Genomic DNA, 18,614 nt, shown 5'->3' on the forward strand with positions numbered 1-18,614 from the left:
AAAACGGGGTTCCAGCCATCTACTCGGCAATATGATTCCAGGATACCGAAGACTTTGTGCAACACGATCGCAGTTGGCAATGTGCAAGATCACACATTAAAAGCAGGAAAGCAAAAAAAAACCAGAAAAAAAAAAGAAAAAAAGACGTCGTATAACATGTTCTTACTTGCCAAGCACATTATCCACGAGCCCTTATTTTTCCTTTCTTAAAGGTTGGCTACTGTGGCATTTGTTCTCCCTCCACATCGAACATGCACAGGATGCATATGTAATCGAAAAAACCTGATTATGCTTTTTTAATAATGTAAAACCAGAGTTTTTTTTGTTCGTCAAGGAAATCAAATTTATTTTTAAAAAGTGAAACATTTTTGTACCGAAGGGCGCTTCTACGTAACTGCGCCCTGTGCACTTTGGAAATTGATGAATTCCATATGATTCAGAGCGCTTGTCGATCCCTCCGTCATCAGATAAATGTCGATACAACGTTCTGGATAGCCACCTTTATACGTATTTGAAAGAATAGTGCAGGCAATTCGGTATCTTGTTAAAAACTATTAATATCTCAATCCAAGAAATGATGAGATATCGACAAAACGATGAGATCACTATATACTGCGCTTAAAATTCTCCCAAATGAGGACCGCGATTGCTCCTCCGCACGCGAATTGCCGACCATTTCAGATGCATTATTCTTGTTCATCGGTAAAATTACATAAACTGAAATGACGAACATATCTGACCCCACCTCCGACTCCTAACCCCCCGCCACCCCCAAAAAAAGAGAGATGTCGCGTCTCTCCTAGGAGACAATGGTTGTAACAATGAACCTATTCTGCTCACTGAAAGCTTTTAGCTCTAGGGGCTGTAGATAATAAAAAAAAATACCTAAGGTTCGACAACACGGGTGGCAAAATAAGGATCAACCATTTTTGGAAACTGGGGGAGTTCCCAACTTGCACCATTTAGGAAGAACGAAATGCGTTTTGAAAAATGTATTACAGCCAATAAATAGAACTGAAAACATATAAAATAGATAAAGTACATATAAAATAAGAAAAAGATAAAACATACATATACAAATACATACAATGACTATAACTATAACTTAAAAGAATAAATAGGGGAGTAATATATACAGAGTCATTACAAAAGGATAGGTGCAGGAAAGGGGAAAATGAAGGAATAGACATAAAAAAAAAATAATGTTAGGTGGAACAAGGTTCACTCATAGTGGGCATGGACGATCTGAGAAATTCTTGGGCTTCTTCTGAACCTGCACACAGTAGCCCTTATTAGTCAATATGACAACAACGCGAAAAACGCCAACGCGTCGGTTTATACATGTATGTAAAAACGTACCTTTACTTGCGGCAAGACGATAAAGCTCTTGTGCTTTTTGTAGATTGACAGGCATGCCCATGCCCTTTCTATAGAATTCGGCCATTTTCAATAAAGCAACGATAACATCTTCTTCATCGGTGTCGTCCTCTGCATCGTCATTGTCGTCGTCGACTCCTTGTTCGGTAGCCGCTTGTTGGGATTGTCTGACAACACGGTCGTACCACATAAACGCCTGGCGCCAACTTTGTTGTACACCGTTGCCAAGCTCAAAGCATTGTGCCACATCAAGAAACGCGGTGGTTGCGCCATTTGTAGCGTACTCGATTAATTTTTGCGCAGCATACTCGGGATCTGGCGTAACGTTGCCCCAGCCATACAATCGGTACCGGGCCAACGTTATCGCAATACCATCTTTTTGCTCAGCCGGCGCGTGGTCAAACACGTTTTGATAAAGAAGCCAAGCCTCCCGACGCTGACTTTCATCTTGATGCAACAAATGAGCCAAGGCAAGCTCAGCCAGCCAGGTATCTGGGTCCGGAGGTTGAAGCCGTCGACCGAGTTTGATCGCAATCTCGTACCATTCTTTCGCATACTCGGGGCTTGGAGGCACATGAATACCGTGTTCGTTGTATGATCCGAGGAACAACGTAGCAACGAGATCTTCTTGTTGAGCGGCTCGACAGAATAAATCGTACGCTTTTTCAAAATTTTGCACCACAATACATTCGCCACTCAGTCCGTGGTCCTTGCCCGTGTGATACAGCTTGCCAAGCTCTCGTTGTGCTTCTCGAAATCCCATTTCGGCAGCCCGGTCGAGCCACAAAACACCCATGCGCTGTTCTTCGGCTACAAGCGCTTCTTCGTACACAAGGTGATACCCGAGTTGGAACATGGATCCTTGGTGACGTTGCTCGGCTGCTTGTTGGAAGCAATGCAACGCTTTGCCGATATCGGGTTGCATAATGATCTCCGATTGACAAGTAATACCGTTCATGTAATAGAGACCCAACTGATATAGCGCATTCGCATGATGTTGCGTATCGCTCGCGAATAAATACCACCGCATCGCTTCCAAGTCGTTTTGATAGGAAGTTTCCTCCTGGTACTCGTTCATGGTAATACGTCGTTGAGCATAAAGTCGGCCAATACGATACATGGCTTCGGCATCTCTTGTAGCTTCTGCAGAAGCGACATACCACGTAATGGCTTGCTGATCATTTTGTTCTGTTCCCAATCCTAGTTCATGGCACTGTCCCAATGAATTGTAAGCATCAGCACATTGTTCGTCTTGCGCACAAGCGAGTAATTCCTGAAAGATCGCCTCACATCTGCATTTAGCGTTTTTCCATGCGATAGTAGTTATATAAGCAATATGTACCTTGTAAGCTGTAGCTGGATCTGCAGTTAACCCGCCGAGTCCTGCTAGACGGTAACGGGCACGCATGACTTTGGCGAGGATGTGTCCCCGGGAAGCAGCATGTTCGTAATGTTCCAAAGCTGCCGCATACTGTTGTTGCGCATGCCACGCTTGAGCTGCAAGGAACATACCTTTGACATGTCCCATACGAGCCGCTTGTTCAAAATACTGAATAGCAAGTGTCTGTTCTTCTTCCTGATCCTGAAGGAGGGTGTTTGTACCGTCGTCTTCTTCAGAGTCGTCATCACCGATGGGTTCGAGATGCGTAGCGCGCGCTTGGTGTCGGAGAGCGATCATTGAACCGTTTTGGTGGAGCTGTCCAAGGAAAATCAAAGATTCAGCATCGCCAGATTTCCCGGCTTCAGAAAGTAATCGAGCCACCTTGGATAAATCCAAATCTTTTTCTTGATCCAATAGTGCCAGCGCCAACGTACGCATCGACAGGACGTGACCGAGATCACTGGCTTTATGCCACCATGCCAGAGCCACATCACGATCACCGTTATCCATAGCCATTTGTCCAAGGACATAATGACTTTCGGGCCATTTCTGCGCTGCCGAACGAGTAAGCCATGCTACCGCTTTGGCAAGATCAGGTTGCAATTGATAACGGCCTTGCCATAATGTAATGCCTAAGAAAAAGAAAAAGCATGAAACCAAATCAGTGACTGGTTCCTTCTTGGATGCCCAATGCTTGCCTTGTACTTACCCAGTTCATGTTGTGCTTGTGCGTGACCACCTTCAGCACTTTGTTGCAGATATTGATATGCCAGGCGCTCATTCTTTTCGATGCCTTGACCGTGGGCATAGATATCGGCTAATTTCATCATTGCTTCGGCATGATTGTTTTCCTCCACAGCTCGCTTGTACCAGTAGATGGCCTGAATAGGATCGGGAGACACACCGTGACCATGAAAGTAACAATCAGCTAAAGACACGACAAAACATACAGTTGAGTCAAAACGCGCATCGTCCTTTTGTGCATGGGGCAAAAATTGATCAGTTACCTAGCCAATAAAAAGAAGGACCAAAATGAGCTTCACTCGCCAAGTCAAACATCATCTGAAACGCTTCTTCCTTGGTCTGCATACAGCACGACATTCTTGAATGATCGGCGTCTTCTTTCAAAGTTGACGTGGATAGAGGCACATAGCTCAAGATATAGCGAGCCACCATTAACTTGGCTGTGTTACCAATGCGGCTGGATGCCAATCGTTGATCGTTCGCGGCTAACCAATACTGATGGAAAGCGTTATCGAATTGCTTCAGTTGATGGTACAGTTGAGCAGCGGCAAACGATGCACTAAAATCAACACACCGTCCGTTTAAAAACACTTATAAGCTAACAATTTCCCTTTGAGTTTTTTACTCACATGGCTGAGCCAAATGCACTGGCTTCCAGATAGAGTTGAATGGCTTGATCATAATCCTTTGTGACGATGAGTCCGTTCTGATAATAACTTCCCAATAGTAACATGGCTTGGCTATCCTTGTGCTTGGCCGCTTTCTCGAGGTACTCGTAAGCGAGGCGGTGGTTTTGTGGGACTTCAGTACCAGCATCATACAAGATTCCCAATTCTCTTTGTGCTGTTACATCATCCAAAGCGGCTGCCTTCTTATACCAGTAGATAGATTTGTCCAACTGCGGCGTTGCAGTTAATCGGTAGGTCGTAGCAAGCGAAGTCATCGCTTTGGGTAATCCCAGTTGAGCCGCCTTTTCAAAATATGTCCGTGCCTGATCAAGGCTGCGAGCACAGCCTGCCAATCCCTTGGCGTGGTACAAACCAAGGCTATATAAAGCTGTTCGGTGTCCTTTTTGAGCCGCCTTTTCGTACCATGTATATGCATCTTTACGATTACAAGGAACCCCTTGACCATTCGATAACATCAACGCAACCTGTATGAAGTAGGAACAAGAAGGGCCACATGAGCATGTTGATAAAAAAAAAAGCTCCATTTGGTTTTATATAATATACCTGGAACTCGCCATCGGTATCGCCGGTTTTGGCTGCGACCATATAATGCTGGAATGCTTTTTCAAGATCCGGGTCACAAACATCGTGGATCCCTTCTTCGTAACAAGCAGCAAGCCAATAATGAACCGAACCATCGGTATCGCTCTGGGTCGCCATATCGGTCAACATGTGAAAAGCGGCCTTTGGATCTTTCAGTGATTCAATCCACCCGTGAAGCTTATATCGGGCCACCATGAGTTGTGCTTTTCTTCGATAGCCACAGGTTAGATGAGCTGCCTCTGTCGGTGATGGCGTGGCAGCCAGCGTAAACCATTGATAAGCGTCGTGGTAACGACCCATTCGATGAAGCAGCATGGCCATGGCTAGTTGGGCTGCACCTTGAAAGGGACTAACGATACGGGCAGCTTTATGGTAGTATTGCAATGCGATTTCAAAGTTGGATGTGGTGCCTTGCCCGTGTTCGTAAAAGGACCCCACAAGACCCAAAGCTCGCACATCGCCTCGAGACGCTGCTCGCCGGAACCAAATGAGGGCGATCTTTTCGTTTTTGCGACGACTGTTCTCGCCGCCTGTCGACAGTAATTCTTGCGCATACATCAGACCTAGCAATCGTTGGGCGGATGGGAATCCCGCGCGAGCTGATCGTGTAAGGTATTTGCTGGCTTCCTGATAGTTCTTTTCCAACCCCAATTGACCAAGACGGTAATTCAGGCCCAAAACGTAATTGGCGACGGGATGATCGCAACGGCGAGCGGCCATCATGTAGTAATCCAAAGCGAGAGCATCATTATGCGGAACCCCTTGACCTGTTTCGTACATCATTGCAAGTTTTAACATGGCCCGAGGATTATCCTAATATACAGCCAAAAAGCGACATGGATCAGCTACTGGCGCTTTTAATTTCCCCATGAATCCTCGCCTATTACCTTGTGCACCGCTCGCTGAAGCCACAGCAGGCCTTCTTCAGTACACGATTCATCCACCAACATAATCCCAACGGCCGCTTGGGCCTCTGAGAAATCTTGACGTGCACTTTGCAAAAAGTAGTATTTCGCTTGCTCGGTGTTTTCCTCCACGAACAACCCTTTCGCGTAATGATACCCGGTAATATATTGAGCATACCTAGATGTTTAATCTCTGATCAGCAAATATACTTGAAGCAGATAATCCCCAGGTGAACTTCAAAAAAAATCCATGCAATCGACCCTTACTTGTTACCATGATTGGCGCTCTTCACAAAAAGCTGAAATGCCTGCTGGGTATCTTCAGGAACACCGTTACCTTTGGAGAGCATTTCGGCCAGATGGTATTGGGCTAGGCTAATCAGCGTTCGTGTGCGGTTATTGTGCTGTGTAGAGGATGAGCCAGCGATCGGGTCACAATCGCTTATTAATTTGAGCCAATCGTATGCGGTCTTTTTGTCCACCTGAATCGACAGTTCCTGCGCTCCCGTGATTGACATGCCGTGTAGGTAAACCATGGCGACGTAGTATTGAGCTTCCAAGCATCCGGCACTGGCCAGAGTGATCAGCTGAGAAAATCCTGTTACGGGTTCTTTTGTGCTATCCCAGCCATTCATCCGGCATCGCGCGATCCAATAGAGAGACATTTCATCGTGATGGGTTTCATGCCACTGGCATACGGCCTTGTAGAACTCCATTTGTGATTCCAAGATATTGACTCGTAACAGTGTCCCGTATATCTTTTGTAGTCTTGCAAACGCAGAGGAAGGTTGTCGGTTCAGTTGTTGTAGGATAGCTTGACACGAAAGTTCCCGCGGGCTTTCATGAGGAGATAACATGGTGTCGTCGTCGAATGAAAGGTCCTCCATCTGTGAATCCAAACCTGAAGCTTGTTCCAATGTCAACGTCTCCAGCGGTGGCATTAGTTGGGTCGAGGGATACTGTTTCTGAGAGGCGGAGGGTGCGTCATGATGGAAAAGCGAACCACAGGAAAGGGTGGATTGGTCGGTAATAGCGGTAATATTGGAGCAGGAATTGGATTCGATGTGGGAGAATAGACCCCCAGAAAAAGTCCAGTGACTGCTTCCCATACTGTGGTGTTCACTTTCATAGGTGGAAAAGGAAAGGGTCGATGACGGAGTCTGGGATTGGCAAGTGATCGTATATGGATGGCCAGAATGGATTTTGTTATTGCTGCTCTTGTGATGATTGGCAGAAACCGGTAACCCAGCACCCTTTTTAGGTTCGCCGGATTTGGATGTACCTGCATCTTTGTTACTATTATGTGTTTCATCCGTCACTGTGGGCAACTCGAGATGAACAATAGCTTTTTTCATGTCCATTTCTGTCGGCCGTGAAGACTCGTCTTGTACTAAACCGGATTCTTTGGTGGTTGGATGTTGTGGCGTACTATCCGTTGATGATACTTCCGTGGGAGGAAGGCCGGATGAACTCGCTTTTACTGTTCGCGTGGTAGATGAGCCAGATGATCGTTGAACCTTGGGTGCCTTGAATTTCGACATACGCCGCATCGTGGAGTGAGTGAGATGAATCCTTTTGCGTGTTGAAGAGGCAGACTCTGGCAAACGTTCTCGCTGCACTGGGGATCTGCTCACGCTATTCCCCATGATCGATGGTTGAGATTGTTATAAAACTCGGGAAACTCGGTATATAAGGTGGTGGTGGTGGGGAGTGACAAGAGTGCAATATCAGTATAGGATGGTTTCGTGAAAGTAGATCTTTTGCAAATGATGCATTGGCCACTGCGGGCAAGTTTACAATCCGTAGTGCAAGGTCGATCCGTTGACAGATAATAACGAAAGAAAGGAAGATATCGAAAAAAGATTTCTGAGAGAAAAAGAAAGCCAAGGATGAAAGAGAAATAGTCAAAAATGAAGAAAAGCAAGAGAAGCAAAACCAGCAGCTTTAAAGGTTCGAAAACAAACACAGAATCACTGAATCGATGTATTTCCGCCAATGGGAGAATGAACCAAGATACGCAGTTAAAAAAAGTTACGTTTTTTGGGGGGAGGGGAGGATTTGGGTCCACTTAAGTGAACATGCGGAGGGAGCGATGCACCAAAATGCAGCCAGCGAGCGAGCACTGTAAAAAACTAATGAATGGTTACAGCAGGAAAAAAGCGCGCACCAGATAAAAAAGGGGTGGAAGAAAATATCAGTACAAAATAGGAAACAAATTCACAAAAAAGGAAAACATATGGCGGTTTGGTCGAAAAAAAAAAAAAAGCTACAGCAAGGCAGAATGACGCCTAGTCGCTATCTGTCTCGGAGCCTCGATGATTATTCAACTTTCTGCCATTGTTCAGGTAGCATGCATCGGCTTCTTCGAATAACTCCAGGACTTCATGATATGCCTTTGGGATCGTAGACAGTATAGTAAATGGAGATAACAAAAAAAAAGCGACAAATTTTTATCGTATGAGAAATGAGACACAGAGAGAGTAAGTATTTTCGGGCACCCCAAAGAATCTCGATATTAATACTTACCTCGTCGACAAACCCTGATTTGAGTAATGTTCCGTTGAGATCTTCAACAAGCCATAGATCCGAATTACTATCTGTGGTTTGGCGCTGACGATAAATGGCCTCGATTTCATCTGCAACTCTATTCTTCATATGAGTTCGAAAATGATGGAGTCTGTGGTACACATGCGCTCGTCGGTAGCAACTTCGTCCCAGAGAGAAGGATATTCGATCACTTTCAGTCTCATCGTCGTCATCGTCTTTGCCTTGGCCATTGTTTGCCTCATCATCGTGGTGACTGACATCATGTGATAAAATGGCAATACGACTTGCAGGTTTGTTTGTTCGGCAACCTTCACAAGAAACATTGGGCGGATTGACATCAGCATTACCTCTGGTCCATACAGGATAATGATCCAGCGCCTCCTAGAGATTGGGGGTTTTCTTTGGGTCAGTCCTCCATTGGTTGTTTGCCAAGTGGCAAAGAGCAAACAGGAAAAAATACAACCTTAAATTCAGGAAGCCATGCATCACTCGTTAAGAGGGAGTTTTGGTATCCTTTCACACGTTGCTCAACAACGCGCGTTGCTAACTGAAAGTAGGACACTAACACACCATCGCCATATGCGTTACCATTGACCAAGTCATACCAATCGTACCATTGCGATAATGTGGGAAAACGAATGGTGATAGCTTACCATTTTCCGTTTCTGCAAAATCTGGCGTTTTTGTCAAATTCACCAAACACTCGATGTAGATTTTGAAGTGATACGAGAATGTTTGCACTCGTGCTGAACTGAACTCCGCTAATGATGGCATGGAAAAAAAAAGCAAAATGTGAGCTCGATCTCTCCGTCATAAACCCCCTTTGATCCCTATCCGCAGTAATATTTTATTTTTATCTTTACCTGGCATCATAGTCTCCAGCATCACTGCAGTGCTCTCATTTCGAAACACTTTCTGTCCGTCAATGGTATCATCATCCACGATAAAGTTATCATCTTCATCTGCCTCGTCTTCTTCGTCTTCTGCAACTGCGTCTTCGCGCCATATCATGTCATCTTCATCTTCATCTGAAGGGTCGATAGTGCGAGTTGAATGATAGCGGTCCATAGGCCCTTCTGCACCATTATCAAATTCATCGAGCGCCAGTTTACGATCTAGTGAAGTAACATCATGAATTAGCTTCTTGGCAGTCCATTTTAAAGCAGTCCAAGATAGAGGCGGTTTACTTTTCAGTTTCTGCAAGGCCAAGCTGTAGGATGACTGCTTTCTACCTCGTGTTCGCTCTTCCAGAACATCTGTAGTTTCGGTTTAGAAAGGTTGCATGGATCTGTGAGTTGCTGTGTATCAAATATTACCGTTGGAATTGAGAAAATCCAGCTCTTCTTGTATGCTATCCTGTGTTGCTGGTGGTTCATCTGCATCAGGGGCCTTTTTCTTCAGTCTTCGGGGGCGAGAAGGGCTGGCAGGTTCCATTACAGTATCCGGTTGTTGTGGTGAAGGTGGTTCTTCGGTGGTTCTTGGAGAAGATGCATTTGTTGGCTCTGTGAAAGGCGAGTTTTTAAGGATATCTCGTGTATTCACTTTATTTGAAGTGTCGCGTTCGTTTACCTTCATCGTCGTCGAGCATGAGCGGTCGCGCCTTTTTGCGTCGACGAGTCAATGGCACGTCTGAATCACTGTCCATGCTATCGTCTGGAAAAGAATGATTCTCCTCAAGCTTCGGATACACCTCCATGACTTGCGGAGGCGTTTGACTAGACAACATCGCGGCAATGATCAGGGATCGACTCACCTGGAGTCTATTAGAAACGGGGGCTTACATTTGAACAGGCGTGGGTTCAGTTGGAGGGATCTTGGGGCGTGGACGCAGAAATGCATCGAGCTTCAACTGTTTACCACTCATGCTGAAATGACAAGTAGAAGGAAAAAACGTGTTGTTGCTGGTAAGAAACAAGGGACCGCTTTTTCGAGCTGAGCATGTCCACGCAGACAATATCAATGAGACTTTGTACCCTTTTTTTTGTGAGAATGAAAACCACGTATGCATACTGGACAGCATACATCTTTTTCTTTATTATAAGATCTCGATAATAGTACATCATAATTCAAGTGGTCTCATAGTGCGGGAAAATGCGGTTCCGACATTGGTTAGAGAAAAGATGCAGCCATTATCAATTGTTTTGACGCGCATAGAAATTTTTGCAAACTGAATGTCTAATCTTTCAATATATCCTATATTTTCTTTTGATCAAGCTGCATTCAATTATGGAAGCACCCTTTGGATATCAAAACCACTTTTCCACACTGCTTTCCCAAATACCAACAGTATGTCGAACAATCCAGTGAAGTAAAACGTGCAGTATAGCACCCGGGCATCATGCACTTATACCATCACCCACCAGCAACGCACCGAAAATCTTTCTTCTATCAAGTTTTTGATCAATGATTGTCTCGTGCGTACCAAAAAAACGAATTGCAAAGAAAACAAATGCTTTTATTCTGATGAATAATGGCAAATTTAATCTAGAAAAAACGATGAAAAAGAATAAGTCGCGATCAGTACCATGACTCATATATACTTGACAAAAATAAAGAACTTACTTATTTCTTCTTGGACACACCGACGGTTCTACCACGGCGACCGGTGGTCTTGGTGTGTTGACCACGGACACGGAGACCCCAGAAGTGACGAAGACCACGGTGGTTGCGGATCTTCTTCAAACGTTCAAGATCTTCACGCATCTTGGTGTCGAGAACGTTGGAGATGACTTGAGAGTACTTGCCGTCAATGATATCCTTCTGTCTGTTGAGGAACCAGTTGGGGATCTTGTACTGAGCAGGGTTCTGGAGAATGGTGACGATGCGCTCCAATTCTTCGTTGGTGCATTCACCGGCTCTAATAGTACATGGAACATCAATTTTTAACATTCAAGTGACCAGAGCTCGTCTCGACGTGATATCTTACCTCTTGTTAAGATCGACATCGGCCTTCTTGCAGGCAATGTTGGCAAAACGACGACCAACACCCTTGACGGAGGTCAAGGCAATGGTGATCTTGTTCTTACCGTCAACGTTGGTGTTGAGAAGACGGATAATGTGCTGGAACTGATTCCTCTCTGGAACAACGAGCGACTAAAACAAAAGGAAAAATAAACCCCAGTTAGAGCTCGCATTATCAAACACATGTAAGCAAACAGTCGTTGAAGGGATACAATGAGCCCAAGACTCGACATGACAAGGTAGGAATTTCGCTGAAAGGTCGCAACGACGTCGAAAAAGTCCAGTGGAGCCCGTCAAACGAGTTTTTTTTCATCATCTTTAGGTATTCATTCCATCCATCCGTTGTTCATCCATATTGGTATCGTCGTCAATCCATCATACGAGTCTTTTGGGCATCTAATTTCCCTTCAACAGCTTACAACCTTGCAGTGTATACATACCATATTTCGAAAAGGGAAGATCGGATGGCCCTCTGCCGCAGGACACCACGTTATTCTCTCTGTCGAAGGCCCTCTGGCAGTGGAGCGGATTTCGAATCGAATCGGACCGAAAATGGTCAGATGCGGTCCGGATTTTGGACAGGGGATTACTTTTTCGATTGGACGAGTGATTGGCCAATCATCTTCTGGCCCCGTAGACAGGTGGGATTCAACTCATCAGATTCAGAAAAGAGGAATCATGTCGTGTGTTTTTCTATCATTACTCGTACGAGTTGAAATTTTATTGATGACGTAAATTATATGGTTTAAATAAGTTAATGATTGTCTTTTTTCTTAAATTGAACATCTAAGTTGATTGGGACGACGTAAATCAATCTTAAACGTCGACCACACTGCAAAAACCGGTTCTGGCATCCTTCTCAATCTTTGCTTTGCCGTCAGCCAACTTCTTGACAATGTCATGGACTTCTTTGAAAGTGTCGAAAGCAACGAAGGGAATCTTTTCACGACGGCAGTAGGTTTCCAAATCACGGTCCTTACGAGCAAACAATACGTCGGCATGTCGAGCGGCAGAGATGTCCGAAACACCATCACCACAGAATACAAAAATGGTGTCAGGGGAAGCCGCTTCGCGTGCTTGCTTCAAGGTTCTGGACTTGTCGTTACCATATTCCGAATCATCGTGCCAAATGATCTTCCAGGTTCGGTCGACGACTTCACCATCATTGGATACAATCTCAATATCCTTGGCCTTCTCACCCAAGAAGTTGGTCATGATTTTGGACAATAAAGGCTTCCATCCGCTGCTGATGATGGTGACAGGATATTCGTTTTCACGGCAGAAATCGAAAAAGTCAGGGAAGCCGGGATCGATACGGCAATCTAGGAACGAATTAGATAATAATCCTGCAATCAAAAGTCGATCCAAACCACCGCTTACCGTCTAAATATTCTTTCCAGGCTTCATCCCAGCTAATTTTGACCGAGTTCCACATTTCCTGCAAACCGTCCCTGCAAAGAAATACTGGCATGTCAGAATCAAATCCACTACAGTAGATTCATTGAGTGAATTTACAAGAGACTTACCTATAGGTAATCTCACCGTTCATAATCTTGTGTTCCAATACGCGACGTCGTTCAGGACCCATGGAACGGTGATCGTCAATGAGCAGCAAGCCAGTGTCTGTCATTTTTTGGGTTACTCAATACCGTCCCTGTGACAAGGTAGGACAAAACAGACACTTACCATCTAATGAAAGTGTGCCATCGAAATCAGTGAATACTTGAATCTTGACGTCGGATTTGGTCATTTTGTTACAGCAATGTCAATAAAGTGTTGCTCAACGATATTTGTATAAAGGAACTTGGTCGCAAAAAAACCATGTCCGCCAGCTGCAATTTAAGTGCGATGGCCATGTCGGCGGCCTTTCTATTTTTGGCCTAGTCTCATCTTGCCCTCATCCCCAGAAATCGTAACACAGCAATTTTACCCGTGACAGTTGCGTGAACCACAGGGAAAACGTACAGCACGTAAATCGTCATAGTTTGGAGCATATATAGTTCTCTCAGCTGGTTGAGGTGACATATAGTTACCTATCTGCTTGTATTTATCAGCAGAAGAACTGTAAACGAAGATGTGGGCCGCCGTTGGGGGTTTTTCGTCTTATCAAAGTTTCGTTTATCGATCAAACGTCGGCCACACCTTTTCCATGACATCATTGCACCTATCTATCGCCAGGCACAAAAATTTTAAAGTTTCCTCTGGGACCCAGCACAACGCCGATTGTGAATACGCTATTCAGGAGCAACGAAGCATCGCTAAAAAAACGGCATCCACCTTTTTGGATTATCATCGAGTGGAGTTGGGAAATATGTTTATGCATTTTGAGACAACGACGCTCTAATGGTTGATTGGGATTACCGTCGCTTGTATCGAAAAGATATCTGCTATGACGACGTCTTTGTCTTGTTTGAAATGGGAGAAGCTGATAGATCGAACTAGACGATGCAGACCAAGGCATCTCTGTTTGGACATAAATGGAATTACAGGCCAGGAACCGCTCACGGTGCATACTAATTTCGGCAAGCCATGAGTGCCGGCGGAGTCTCATCTACCCAGAAAGGGCCGAGTATGACGAAGTGGGAAAACTGGGGCGACGGGACGCATTTCTCTTTTTTTTTTTTCTGGCATTCGAGCCACCAGGTTTATCAGACAGAAAATTGAAGAACCGATGGCAGAAAACGGCAACAATGGCGGTCAATTTTCCAACAGAAAAGAAATAGGGGGACAACCACTAATTACGCCAATACTGGTATGGCATGGCAACTTGCATGGTGATTTTTTAGTATGAGGTTTATCGATCTAATGGAACAGTTTTCCACGTCCCTGAGCTTAGTCTGCATTTTCATGGCTTTTGATAACAGTGCCAGAAAGTGCACCCTACAGGGAATAAAAACACTGTAGGACAAACAAAACTGGGTATATTTTTGATATATCCATGGTCAACACAGCAGCATTTTTCTGTGAAAACGAAACACATACACTTACCATGGGCTTATTACTTTTTGTTGGATCGATCCTTGAAAGCTTTTTCTAATTTTTTTACGCCATATCGTATACGTCCGGTCCAAGCGTTTTCTGAGAAACTCATGGGATAGTATCACGCAAGCATTGGTAGGCCTCCCAAAGCCTTATCTCAGAAATACAGTCGCTCAAATACCCAGACATGGCGTTTCTTCCCACGAATCCATCCAATGAGAAAGATAAGTGAGAATTATTCCCGATATTTTAGCTGGCTTTTGGAGTCATCACCACCGACAGATCTTTTCTCAGCTCGCATTATTCGACAAGTTCTTGATATTGAAAGGAAGTGGCTTGAGGATTGTTCTTCTTTCTTCATTAAATACACACGGATGAAAATCTACTGTGAACACGTCATTTCGAGTTGCAACCGCGCCGGTTGGTCTATTATATTGGTCCCTTTTGATTTTGGACTTCCGATAAAGTCGATAAAGCCGACAAAAATAAGCGCTGAGAACATGGGTTAGCTAAGATCACCGCCATGTCCAACTCTTTGATCGATTTTGGTGGTGTGGCGCACCTTTGTTTGGCGAATGTTGGCTACGATGGTACTCTGAGGACCATTCAAGGCCATGTGCATGATCCTAATTCGAGAAAAACGTATGGATTATTTGGCGAGTACACTCACTATTACCAGGACCCCGAGCCCAACGAGTGCTTGGAGCCTGACCTCTTTTACGAACTGGAAATCTACGATTATGACGAACGCAAATCTGCCACTGTTATGGTTCGACGACCGGTATCTGACGATGCAGCCGGTTTTGCAACGAGTCCAGTCGACGATGAATTCAACCATAAGCAGACCTGTTCCTTTGAACCTATTTCGTTCTACTCTGGTCGAACTGCGCTTAACCATTGCAGAAATTACATTCCTCAAGTCTCTGGCGATGTAAGGGAACTCGTTGTGCTTTTGGGATTGATGCACGTCACATTGGATCCGAGCCACATGAAGCCACGAGAGAATGAACCATAATCGAAGATTCATCTATTCGGGAATTTGTACAGTACTAAGTATTGGAAGAATCTGAAGAATAAGTTAAACAAGATGGGGATTAAAAAAGAAAGGAAAAGGTGCATTATAAAGATGTGAATCTAAGGGAAAATGGGTTGTTCTTTTATCTGGATGATCGGCGGTCCGTGGACGATGATATTGTTGATTCATGACGATTGATATGCCGTTTCTTCGCATTCGCAATACTCTGTCATCATGCTTGAGCGTTTTGGAAAACAGGAGCTACAAGTTCTTCTCAGTAACTTACATCATAAATACATATAAAGTCGTCCTCTATATCTTGTTCATGCTGTACCGTTAGCGCTTGACTTGGATTGACTAATTCTTTCAAACGTATAAAAATGGTTAAGGACGTAAAAAAAGAAATAACGATCCACTACTACATTTGATCCAATTTTGCCACATCATGATCAGTTGACGCCATGACCACTTGAAAATGCGTCTGGAAAAAAAGGATATGATCTGCTCCTTGTCGCTTTTTGTTGGATCCGGTCTTCTGCGCAAGCGCTCCATCCCCTTGGTCGTCTCGTTTACGAAGCATACGACGCCGGTTCCTGGTTTGATGCGCAGAATATCCCAGATCTAAATCGTATGCAAATGAGAATGATTGATTTCACAAGTTTAACAAAAGAAATAGTTGCGTAATATTTTACCTGCTGTGTGAGTGGTTTCGCCATCTTTTTCATCTTTTAATTTTCGTCGCTTTTCTTCCAGCGTCTGAAACATGGTATTCTTAACTTCTTGCTTCTCGGTCTAAAGGGTGCCTATTAGACGCTCTTTCCCTGGCATGAAAAGCCTTTCACACCGATTCCCTTTCTTTTCTTCCCCTTTTGTTTTTACCTGACTTTCTTTCTCTATTAATTCCGAATCAGCAAAATAGATGCCATCGACTTGTGCTATTTGATATTCCATCATCAACCGCGCGTCCTCAATCATTGTGACACGACGTCGTTCCAGATCCGCCATGCATTCATCAAACATGGTATGCTCGCGTCCTAGTTCAAGGCCATCAGTGTCTTGTTGCTTCCACAACAAATAGCATTGTGGGTTCTACTACTCCATATCATACCTTCCTGAAGTGACAATACTTCATCTTGCAGCTGCTTGATTTTTTCCTGGTAAATCCTGGCGTCGGTGACCCAGTGGGGAGGAGTTTGAAATAGCGAAATAGCATGAACATCATTCGGAGAACCAATACAACGGCACGGGTGAATAGATAACATGAACTTACATCTCTTTGCTTTCCAGGAATTCATGGTTGATTTCTTGTATTCTATTTGAGTACTCCTGTTGTTTTTTCATCAGAGCGCTATTAATTGTCTGAAAGGAAGGTTCTAGTGAACAATACAAAGATAAGTAATCGCATCGACGGGACACAGTAAGTAACCAAATAAAAAAAAAGAAACCCCAAAGTACGAACCGTACACCCACCCATCGGACGAAGGATAGTAATATGGGTCTTGTTGTTCAGATTGTTTCAATGCTTGTTTTTCAGAATCGTCAAAGGTTTCATACCAGGAGGACATCGGCTGGGTATCCGTTTCCTTTCTTGAGATGGAAGAAGGCTCATGAAGGGGTGGTAATTGCGAGGATTCGAAATGCGGCGAGTGGTAAGAGTACATGGCTTGTACATGCGGTGGTTGTGCAGGGGGTAAATGCGGTGAATAAGAATAAGTGGTGCGGCTGTTGGCATGTGAAAGAGATTGATAATGATTACTATGTTGTGTATAAAGAGACGGCGAAGCAGGTGACGATGAGGACGGGTAGGATTCAACGGTTCCGTTAACGTGCTCTGTACGACGGTTGGGAGGAGGGACCGGAAGGTTCAAGTTGAGTGAAGCTGGGGGAGGGAGTACCGGTGGTTGCATGTTAGGCGAAGCAATGGGAGGCAGTGCATAATGTGGAGTGGAATGGTGGTGCATTGACTGGGATGAAGAAGGTTGTATTCTTCTGTCAGTTTGCAAGCTAGGCTGCATAATGATATACAATAATTCGCCCTTATTCTATGCGAATAAGGACCGTATTACGAAAAAACGCGTTGACTGAGTGGAGATCCGTTGAGAAAGAAAAAATGGTAACAAAATTGTTGGGTGAATTTTTGCATGTTTTTCCCTTTTGGCCATTCATTCACGCCTTTAAACTCCGAATTCCATCTTTTTCATTCGGCATGCTGTAGCTCCACGGTACAAGATACGTTCAAAGAGCAAATCATTGGATTCCTTTCATTATAAAGCGACATAGACAGTGGACACTTGTTTTTCCATCTAAGCTCTTCATATCACTGCAATCACCCAAGATTGTACGAGCCGCATGCGGTTGCCATACTGTTCGAAGATCATATCTTTGAAAAATTAGCGATTTTGTAAATCACATGGTCTACACTAAGTTATCAAGACCTGTTAAACCTTTTTTTCATCTTTCAACCATGCCTCGCTGCCCACTTTCACGATAATAGGCGAAACAATCAGCAGCAAGATGCCGTTTGCACCAGTTGTGGTCAAACAGAGCATCGTCGCCGTTCACATAAAATGTGAGTGGAGCTCTTTTTTGAAGAAAGGTGATTGACGATACGACGATCTGGTGTTTTGTAGCATCATTTAATTTGGGTTATCTGTCAGTTATACTGTATATGCCCTTTCATTCTCTTCAGTAATCGAATGATACATGGAGCAGATATGCTTCGATCTGTGTAGCTCATCATTCATGCATCAGTGAGGTGACTATTGTCACATATTTTTGTCCGAATTTTTTCTTCTTCTTTAGTTTTGCATCTCTTCTGTTTGCCTGGAAATCCCTCACTATCATTGCATCCATCATCCATCATCCATCATCCAGACTATGGCGTGTATCTGATCCTGTCGATTCGATTATTATGAAAAAAGGTACCTTTTGTGTGATACGACTATCCGTTTTTCGACAAGAAAAAATTTACCTGTCCTTTTTCTCTATTCTGTCTTTAGCTTTTGGTTTTCTCTCCTGTTTTCTTTTGCCTGGCAAGCCATTCAAGCCATCCATCCCTCCAAAACCTTTCTACTTTGTTCGGGCACCAGATTGTGGCCAAACCGGTTTTTGTCGTCAAAGGCATCGTCGGTGGTGTGACTCTCTTTTTCATCGGGAAACGCTGACGCGTCCTCCCCAGGTTCCTCTCCTTTGGATTGCTTCTCATGATATGGTATTCGAGATGTCTTCCCGATTATTGTATTTTGTAGTTCATAGTTTGTATTTTGTATTTTAGTGAATAGTCTTCTTGCAGTCTTTTCCTCCTTTTTTTTCCCACAGGGTTTTTAGGGGGTTTTTACAGACGCACCTATTGTATTTACTTTTTTTATATATTTGTATCCTTTCTTTATTTCGGTCGGGAAGCCCTCGGTATCTGCTGCATCAAACATCAAAGG

At 44.1% G+C, this 18,614-nt stretch overlaps 6 protein-coding genes across 6 annotated transcripts; 1 reads left to right on the forward strand and 5 right to left on the reverse strand.

Moving 5' to 3' along the window:
• Window positions 1-1,225: 1,225 nt before the first annotated feature.
• On the reverse strand, window positions 1,226-6,535 carry BYT42DRAFT_499505 (uncharacterized protein; the record flags this gene model as incomplete). The annotated part of the gene is made up of 8 exons (XM_051564644.1): window positions 1,226-2,650; window positions 2,720-3,390; window positions 3,468-3,686; window positions 3,766-4,061; window positions 4,132-4,655; window positions 4,735-5,586; window positions 5,661-5,856; window positions 5,946-6,535. The coding sequence occupies 8 exons, from the start codon at window positions 6,533-6,535 to the stop codon at window positions 1,226-1,228; spliced, it is 4,773 nt and encodes a 1,590-aa protein (XP_051421740.1).
• Window positions 6,536-7,966: 1,431 nt separating this feature from the next.
• BYT42DRAFT_615637 (uncharacterized protein) lies at window positions 7,967-10,089 on the reverse strand (the record flags this gene model as incomplete). The annotated part of the gene is made up of 9 exons (XM_051571980.1): window positions 7,967-8,071; window positions 8,205-8,606; window positions 8,689-8,786; window positions 8,879-8,986; window positions 9,089-9,340; window positions 9,413-9,481; window positions 9,542-9,727; window positions 9,795-9,940; window positions 10,007-10,089. The coding sequence occupies 9 exons, from the start codon at window positions 10,087-10,089 to the stop codon at window positions 7,967-7,969; spliced, it is 1,449 nt and encodes a 482-aa protein (XP_051421741.1).
• A 698-nt stretch (window positions 10,090-10,787) lies between these two features.
• BYT42DRAFT_615638 (40S ribosomal protein S18) lies at window positions 10,788-11,419 on the reverse strand (the record flags this gene model as incomplete). Its single annotated transcript, XM_051571981.1, has 3 exons — window positions 10,788-11,082; window positions 11,152-11,318; window positions 11,399-11,419. The coding sequence occupies 3 exons, from the start codon at window positions 11,417-11,419 to the stop codon at window positions 10,788-10,790; spliced, it is 483 nt and encodes a 160-aa protein (XP_051421742.1).
• Window positions 11,420-11,871: 452 nt separating this feature from the next.
• BYT42DRAFT_576519 (HAD-like domain-containing protein) lies at window positions 11,872-13,005 on the reverse strand. The gene is made up of 4 exons (XM_051569071.1): window positions 12,873-13,005; window positions 12,713-12,809; window positions 12,567-12,637; window positions 11,872-12,508 (listed from the first exon to the last, which is right to left on the reverse strand). Exons 1-4 carry the CDS (start codon window positions 12,934-12,936, stop codon window positions 12,003-12,005), a joined length of 738 nt encoding a protein of 245 aa, XP_051421743.1. The 5' UTR covers window positions 12,937-13,005; the 3' UTR covers window positions 11,872-12,002.
• Window positions 13,006-14,438: 1,433 nt separating this feature from the next.
• On the forward strand, window positions 14,439-15,389 carry BYT42DRAFT_406303 (uncharacterized protein). The gene has a single exon (XM_051563417.1). It carries the CDS (start codon window positions 14,689-14,691, stop codon window positions 15,178-15,180), a length of 492 nt encoding a protein of 163 aa, XP_051421744.1. The 5' UTR covers window positions 14,439-14,688; the 3' UTR covers window positions 15,181-15,389.
• A 562-nt stretch (window positions 15,390-15,951) lies between these two features.
• On the reverse strand, window positions 15,952-17,292 carry BYT42DRAFT_576525 (uncharacterized protein). Its single transcript, XM_051569072.1, has 4 exons — window positions 16,640-17,292; window positions 16,451-16,553; window positions 16,289-16,344; window positions 15,952-16,214 (listed from the first exon to the last, which is right to left on the reverse strand). The coding sequence occupies exons 1-4, from the start codon at window positions 17,193-17,195 to the stop codon at window positions 15,973-15,975; spliced, it is 957 nt and encodes a 318-aa protein (XP_051421745.1). The 5' UTR covers window positions 17,196-17,292; the 3' UTR covers window positions 15,952-15,972.
• Window positions 17,293-18,614: the final 1,322 nt, after the last annotated feature.

The sequence above is a fragment of the Radiomyces spectabilis genome, assembly GCF_025331425.1.
Source record: "Radiomyces spectabilis strain NRRL 2753 chromosome Unknown BYT42scaffold_9, whole genome shotgun sequence".
In the NCBI taxonomy this organism is placed as follows: Eukaryota; Fungi; Mucoromycota; class Mucoromycetes; order Mucorales; family Radiomycetaceae; genus Radiomyces; species Radiomyces spectabilis.

What these genes read in the sequence shown, in the direction of transcription:
- BYT42DRAFT_576525 (XM_051569072.1), bottom strand. Translation starts at nt 17,195, where the DNA reads ATGCAGCCTAGCTTGCAAACTGACAGAAGAATACAACCTTCTTCATCC. An exon ending in GTCCGATGGGTGGGTGTACG is followed by an intron (nt 16,554 to 16,639) that starts GTTCGTACTTTG and finishes ATTGTTCACTAG; the next exon opens with AACCTTCCTTTCAGACAATT. An exon ending in TTCCTGGAAAGCAAAGAGAT is followed by an intron (nt 16,345 to 16,450) that starts GTAAGTTCATGT and finishes CACCGACGCCAG; the next exon opens with GATTTACCAGGAAAAAATCA.
- BYT42DRAFT_406303 (XM_051563417.1), top strand. Translation starts at nt 14,689, where the DNA reads ATGTCCAACTCTTTGATCGATTTTGGTGGTGTGGCGCACCTTTGTTTG.
- BYT42DRAFT_576519 (XM_051569071.1), bottom strand. Translation starts at nt 12,936, where the DNA reads ATGACCAAATCCGACGTCAAGATTCAAGTATTCACTGATTTCGATGGC. An exon ending in AACGGTGAGATTACCTATAG is followed by an intron (nt 12,638 to 12,712) that starts GTAAGTCTCTTG and finishes ATTTCTTTGCAG; the next exon opens with GGACGGTTTGCAGGAAATGT. An exon ending in CTGGAAAGAATATTTAGACG is followed by an intron (nt 12,509 to 12,566) that starts GTAAGCGGTGGT and finishes ATTCGTTCCTAG; the next exon opens with ATTGCCGTATCGATCCCGGC.